Source organism: Rutilus rutilus (genome assembly GCF_951802725.1).
Source record: "Rutilus rutilus genome assembly, chromosome: 20".
Classification (NCBI taxonomy): domain Eukaryota; kingdom Metazoa; phylum Chordata; class Actinopteri; order Cypriniformes; family Leuciscidae; genus Rutilus; species Rutilus rutilus.
The window spans coordinates 34,807,110-34,815,091 of record NC_140225.1 but is presented as its reverse complement, the minus strand read 5'-3'; the positions used below and the strand labels follow the sequence as shown (position 1 = coordinate 34,815,091).

General features: G+C 38.0%; 1 protein-coding gene across 1 annotated transcript; it reads left to right on the top strand.

Moving 5' to 3' along the window:
* Positions 1-617: 617 nt before the first annotated feature.
* LOC311279296 (trace amine-associated receptor 7c-like) lies at positions 618-1,613 on the top strand (the record flags this gene model as incomplete). The annotated part of the gene is made up of 1 exon (XM_084390670.1): positions 618-1,613. The coding sequence occupies one exon, from the start codon at positions 618-620 to the stop codon at positions 1,611-1,613; it is 996 nt and encodes a 331-aa protein (XP_084246796.1).
* Between the last annotated feature and the right edge of the window lie 6,369 nt (positions 1,614-7,982).

Sequence of the window (7,982 nt, the reverse complement as noted above, 5' to 3'; positions counted from 1 at the left end):
CGTGTCGGATCGTTGTTTTGCTCACTACTCGTTCTCTGTGCAGTGTCTCCTGTCTTCTGTGTCCTGTGCTCCAGTTCCTGCCTGTTTCCTGGATTATTTGAACCTTCCTTGTGGATTTCTCTCACTGGACTTCTGCCTTGGATATTCTGTCATCATCTGCCCATTGTAGTCCTGCGTTGCCAAGGTTCATCATCTTCATCCACGACTTTCTGACCATTGCACTGTTTATTTCAAGTTCTTTCTGAAATTAACTGTTTTATTGCACTTGCAATTGAATCCTGAGTCATTTACCTGACACAGTGTTTCCAATTGGTCTTATACTGGGATAAATATTTACAATAAAATTCACTTAACTTCCATCTTTAATTGTTATTATGTATATAACCATATAAAAGCTTTCAAGGACCAGTCTTTTATGAAATGTTTTTTAGAATATAGATCAGATTAGATCTGATAGGTCTATGAATATTGTAGTAGCGGGTTGGTTGATAGCTGAATATTCAAACATCATAGTAAAATGAGGTGGTCGCTGAGCTTCCATAAGTATAAAACTGAGTCATATTAGTGGCAAGCATCTTCACACAGAGTCTAATCTCCAAGAAAGATCTATCATGGAAATGTCTAACTGGGGACTGACAAACACGAGCAATCAAACAATCCAATACTGCTTTCCAAACATCAATTTGTCTTGTACCAGAAGTATCCGACCTGAAGCAGAGTACATTATTGTGTACATTTTCATCGCTGTAACATCGGTGTTCACCGTGTTTCTGAACCTGTTGGTGATCATCTCCATCTCGCACTTCAAGCAGCTCCACACTCCCACCAATGTGCTGATCTTCTCTCTGGCAGTGGCTGATCTGATCACAGGACTGATTCTCATGCCAGTGCAGGGAATGAAACTGATTGAGCCATGCTGGTACTTTGGAGAAATATTTTGCTCAATATTTCTTCTTATTCTTTATGTGGTTGTCACAGCATCTCTTGGTAATATGATTATTATTTCTGTGGATCGATACATTGCTGTGAATGACCCTTTGCGATATCCAATAAGAGTCAGTAATTACAGAGCTATTGTTTCTATTGTTGTAAACTGGTTATTCTCCTTCATATATAATTTTTATCTGTTGTATGAGTTTGTAATGTATCCAGAGATAAACCACACATGTATTGGAGAATGCATTATTTCTGTTAAGTTGGAAAATATAATACTAGATTGCATTGTTTGTTTAGTGGCTCCTTGTTGTATAATTATTCCTTTATATGTGAAAATCTGCTTTGTAGCAAACTATCAAGCTAAGCATTTCAATTCCGTCACAGACAAAAAGGCCAAATCAGAAAAAAAGGCTACAAGAACCTTAGGGATTGTAGTACTGGTTTATCTTCTTTGCTGGATGCCATACTATTTAACTAGTCTTTCTTTGGGGCATAATGAAAATGACTCTCTTATAATTAATGTAATGTATTGGATTGTATGCATGAATTCCGGTATGAATCCACTTATATATGCAATGTTTTATCGATGGTTCAGACTGTCAGCAAAATACATTTTGACACTGAAAATATTTGGACCTTCATCGGCATACTTAAATCTGTTCCCAGAAGAGAAATGATCACTTAAACTCTCATGCAAATGTAAATGAGATAAATTTTTTTTGTTAAGCAGATCCTTATAGAACATTAGATGGCATGTAAAAGCTGTTTTTTGATATGGTGTCTAACATGTATATTGTGAGCATATTTGTTAGTGACACTGTCTGCTCCATTTGCTATGTCTGAACATGAAAGCAAGTAGTGGTGCTGCTTGGAAGGTAGATGTTAAAAGTCAATTTAACATTTGTCACACTAAAATAGTTATTACAAATATAATCTTTAGTTTTAAGAAATCTACTTTATTAGAAGAAAACAAGGTACAATATATTTTGATGCATGACCATGGTAACTTTGCACTTACAGTAAAACAATTGAGACAAATTTCACAACATGAGCTTAAATGATTGATGATGGGAAGCATGATGTTTTATCATTATAATGATAAGTATTATTAAGCTCTTCATATCTCTTAATAATAATCAGCTCTTGCCTGTTTTTTTTTGCCTTATAAAAAAGAATGAACCAATTAACCAGTATGACATCCAATTAGTAATAAACTTATTTTGTATTTATACAGTGTTAAGCATGTAATTATAAAAAAAAACATTTAATTCATCAAACTTTATAATATGCATGGCATTAACGTGAAAAATGTTTAATTTCGAACTTGCAGAAATTTCACTTCAGTTCCTGAATAATACAAATATATATAATATATGTATTATATATTATATGTATTGGAACAATATTTCAAGTTTCATTTTATAAAGTTCTGAGGGAGAAGATGTTATGATTCAGTGAACATTGTCAAACAATCCCAACTGAGCTAAGGCTCACAGCTCTCAGTAGTCGCGTTTCCATTACCCTTCAAATTGCGCAAATTGAAATTGCGTGAAATTTCGCAAAAAAGTTTTTACGCTCGCATGAGGGGGTTTTTCAGGCAATTCGAAAAAGAAATATTTCGCAAAACTGCAATGGAAACAGTTTTTGCGCATTTACAGGTCACCTGACTTAGAAGGCGCGGTGTGTTTGGATAGAGTTCTTTATTAAATTCATAAAAGACAAAAGAATGACAGAAATACTGGATTCTTAACCTCAAAGAAATGCCACAATCAAGACTCGGAGCAGAAATGAGTGAGAAAAACCCAGAAACACTTCATATGTGCCGCTCACAGACACAGTATGGGTATTTCCTTGCCATTAATGCTTGGATAACACGCCTACGTTTCCTTCCATTAAAGGAGAACTTGGTAACTTTTTTAACTTAATAAAACTGTCTAGAAATCATTTGGATGGTTAAACAACCTGTTCTGGTGATATTGGTGACTTTCCCCACTCCCCCCAGCGTTCCCAGACGGAAAACCAACCTTGCAACTTGGGGACTACCGTCCCGGCAGCGAAATTGGAAGTCTCGTGAGAAGCGAGAACGACAACGAGCGTGAGCGTGAGCGCGAAACATGAATTGCTTTACGGCAATTCGACATAAACACACACGCATGTATGATGTATTACCAGATTACCCACCTCGGTAGCTCCACACGATACAGTTGGCTTGCTCCGATCATAACAAACGCACATGAGCAGCGGTAGAGAGGGGGAGGAGGCTGCCACAATTGAGTTTTTTACGACCGTGTTGTGAAATATACGCCCCACCACAGCTGTAGGGGGAGCTCGTGGGGGAAACATGCGACAACAAAAAGGAAAATCAGCGAAGAAGTGACTAGAGTTGCCGAGTTCTCCTTTAATAATAATAATGTCTAGTGCGGTACGTGGCTGTGATATATATATATAAACTTACCAAGGTCCGTTGCCATGATTTTTGAAATGACTTATCGCGAGAGGAAAAAATTACATTTTAGTTGCATAACATCGGCATAACGCCGTCATTTCGCAATAGTTTTTATCGATATTTAGAAAAAAAATCGCAAAAGTTTTGCACGAATCTTTAATGGAAACACGGCTAGTGATATGTCGGGTCCTCGCAATAGAAGCAATTTTTGCTGGAATGAGTGGGAACCCAGTGTGTCTGTAGCTTTCTTTATTTCTGTTTTGATGAGTGACAGAAAAAGTTAAGCATGTATGACATATCTAATCTGTCTAAATCAAGCTGTTATATGAGGTCAAACATATATTGTAAATACAGAGGGCGCTTTCACAGGACGCAATGGCAAACTCTGTTTTGGATGCAGTGTGAGTATACTGTACATTACACAGTTTTATTGTCTAGAGCAGTGCTTCTCAAACCTGTCCTGGAGACTGTAAAACACTGAATACACCAAAATGGCAAAAAAATAAATAAATAAAGACTGGGCTCACTAAGATAGGTCTGTCCAATCCTGCTCCTGGAGGGCCACTGTCCTGTAGAGCATCAAACACACCTGAACCTGCTCTTCAGGATTACTAGAAACTTCCAGGCAGGTGTTTTGGAGCAGGTGGGAGCTACATTCTGTGGGACATATAACTGTATGAGGTGGCAAGAGATGCCATTTACCTCACTCTCAGGGTTAAAGGCACCCAGTATTGAAACAAGCACTTTAGTTTTGCATAATACAATCTACATTAATACTTGTTCAAAACAACCACTTCAGCAAAGTTATAAAAATATATTAGATCAAATTAATCCAGAATCTACTTTGTGTTGCTACCAATGATCACATCAAGGATCAGCTAAATTTCCACATGCATAGTGAAACACTGTGATTTTTTAATATAAAAGCTGTTACTGGGACAGTACCCTTTCAAAAAGTTACTAATACCATTTAGGTATTAATATGTACACTTCAGGTACCAATTTATACCTTTAGGGGCAAAAAAGGTACAGAGATATACCTTTGAAAGGGTATCGCCCTAGTGACAGCTTTTGTAACTTTTTTTCCTGAGACTATCAAAAAAAACACCAACCACCATTAAAAATGTCATCCATGACCAGCCCCCATCACCTGACCTTGACACAGACTGCAAATCTGACAATGAGGACTCTGGGTGCTTTCTGGGCTTCAGGGCACAATCCTACAGTACAGAGAGCAGACAAGAAGTGAAGTGAGAGAGAGAGGAGGTGATGGCATCGAAAAGGATCTCAAGCTGGGACTCTGAATCAGTCAACAAACATGGTGAGTCACGGCATCTTCTCCTGTTATTGTCAGTTGCACTACCTGCCACATAGCCTTCTCTGTCAGCAGTGAGGGTTACACATGTGATAAATGCAGGGAGATTGCAGAACTAGAGACACAGATCCAAACTTCAATAGAGGATCATAAGAATACAAGGGCTATAGATACTGCTTTGGATGCGACTACCTTAGCGAGCCCCATACATTGTCCGGCTCCATTTGTAGAGCCCACGCAGCAGGTCAACTGGGTGACTGTGAGGTAGCAGTCGCGGGACTATAATCCGTTCCAATTAGTACATAAAACAGGTTCTCCCCACTCAGTGACCTGTTGAAAACCTGTTGAAGGTGTCCTAGTTATTGACAATTGTATTGTTCGGAATGTGAAAATAGAGACACCAGCCACCATAGTCACATGTTTGCTGGGAGCCAGAGCGTCTGACATCAAATCAAATTTGTGCTAAAAAAAGTGCTGGCTAATGCTAAACGTAAATATTCTAAGATTGTTATTCACATCGGCAATAATGATGTCCAATTTTGACAGTCAGAGATCACAAAGTATAACATTAAATAGGTGTGTGAACAAGTACGATGTCAGACACTGTAATTTGCTCTGCACCCCTTCCTGTTCGCCAGTGTTATGTGCTTAAATATGTTTACATGGGATGATAACACAACATTTGTGTGAGATGTAACTTTTGCCATGAAGTAGTAGAAACAACCAAGAGCAGCACAGAGGTAACAAATAAATTATTTTTATTTGTGTTGAATGAGAATGAGTGTTTACTCTAATTTGGTGAATATTATAATGTTTAGACCTGTGTTTACTGTTAAATACTGTGTTTGTGGATATCTGCTCAAACGTAGATATGTATAATATGGTAACAATAATGTTTCATAGTTTGGAGCGGCTCAATTGCTTCAGTGAATGTTCTCTGCACACGCTGTGTGTTTGAGTCACTCGTACTTGTGTGTTTGAAAAGCAAAACGTACCAAACATTAGGGTTCATGTTTTTACTCCAATCTCATTTCATAACGTCATAACGAATGGAAACATTTGAAGTAACATATGATAATCCATATATTTTTCTCTAGTGTAGTGTTACTGAAGTGTTCCTTTGCAATGATTTATAGGCCGCATGCAATAGGCTATTGCAGCTCTACACGTATATGCATACAAGGTTCAACAAACCTGGTGTTTATTTTATGTATAGATATTTTGTACATTTTAAATCGCTATTTTAACCAGAAAAAATCTAACATTTATTCACAAAATCATGCAGCCCTATAGTTTATCTTGATATCAGTATTGTAACAGTTCTTCTCATTCTTTGTGCAAGGTTCCTCATAATGATAGAGCCTGATAGCACCTGAAAGGGCCATTATGGGAGGGTCTTTGTCTTTCTCAGGTGTGAAACACATCAATATTCATGATGATTCACGCCTCCTCGCATAAAGCTTTCCTACACAAAGCATGTCTTACAAATTTTAAATCAATATATTGTTTTATCTGAATGAGTATGCAGGATGATTTTCACATAGTTTTGGAGCAAATATTCTAGGCTACGTGATAGAAATAATCAATATGGGTTTCATGACCTTATTTCAGTGAAAATGTTTTCCCCCACAAACCACACATAAACGTCTTTATCTCAAAACTACAAACTTTTACATACATGCTGCTTACATATTATTGTAGAAGAGTTTGTGCTGAATACAGTGTAATCCGACTTTAACAGAAATAAGCACAAATGTCAGAGCATGTCAGAACACCTCCTCGACCCAGAAAACACCTCAGACCCCAGAGGGTTAACCTGAAATGCCAAGAAAACATTTCAGGTTAACCCTCTGAAATGAAGGAATAAATCTTGAATCTTGAATCTTGGAAGCTTGTTTCCGCCACAGAATAAAACATTTTAAAAGATAATTGCAACTTTTTATCTCATAATTGCGAGTTTACATCTCGTAATTCTGACTTTATTTCTCAGAATTGCGAGATATAAAGTCAGAATTGCGAGATATAAAGTCAGAATTGCGTGAAATAAAGTCGCAATTGTGTGAAATAAAGTCACGATTGCGTGTTATAAAGTCAGAATTGCGAGATATAAAGTCAGAATTGCGTGAAATAAAGTTGCAATTGTGTGAAATAAAGTCGCAATTGCGTGTTATAAAGTCAGAATTGTGTGAAATAAAGTCGCAAATTGCTTCTTATAACGTCTAAGTGAATTATTATTTAACCTTTACATTATTTGTTGAACCATGGTATTAATACAAACTACACAATAGTAAGAGCTGAACTGTTGCTTCATTTATCCAATTTGGAAAAAGTGCTAATTTGGAATTCCCCCATGGAAAAAGAGGGCTGGTCTTGGGCCTGAAACTCCCGGGCTGAAAAGTGGCCCCACTCCGGCCCTGGCGATGACTCAGCACGAGCAGGAACCGAACCACTGGGCCCATAGTCAAGAAATGGTATCTGCAAGGATTTCCAATCTAAAACACATCTAAAAACACACCCTTTAACAGGGCATACACATAGTACACAATCAATTTCTATTATTCAAATCAGTTAAATGGTTGTTAGGTTGCATAAATTAGGCCAACCGAAACTGGGAACACTTCCTATAACACCCGATGTACTTGTTACATTGAAAGAAGAATGTCATCTACACTAATATTAGTCTGTCTGTCTCATCCTTATCCCAAGGTTACCATAGTCAGTCGGATCTGGTCCGTATCCATATCCGATGGTGGATCTGCTCCTAGACACGACCACAACGCAGCCCTGAATGTCAGCAGAGACTTTGTCTACTAGACAATCCCCTGTGAAGGCCTCGTCAACACGACAGCCATCAGCACTGATCCTCAGCACTGATCCTCAGCAGAGACCACAAGAACCAGACAGGTCCTCCGCACAGACCCCTATTGCCAGCTTCGGCACTATGCCTGTCACGGAACAGAAGAATGCAACCACAGGTAAAATCTAAAACAAATGGTTTATTGCTGGTAGGCAGATAACAAACAAAGTGAGCAGGTGAGTAACTTAGAGAATGTATACGTTGACTTGATTGCGGTGAATGATAGTTCTTTTCTGTTTCAGATGGAGATTAGAGATGAAGGGATCGCCGGAGAAGATGGATGACTGAAGACTGAAGAAAGGATTGCACAGGTAAGATTCTCAAAGGTAGGTAGTTAGATTAGCAAAGAAAGACAGAAGCATTCCCAGACAGCATGGTAACATTGGTTCAATGTTGAGTTTTGATCCAAACCATCATTTTGGTTGACA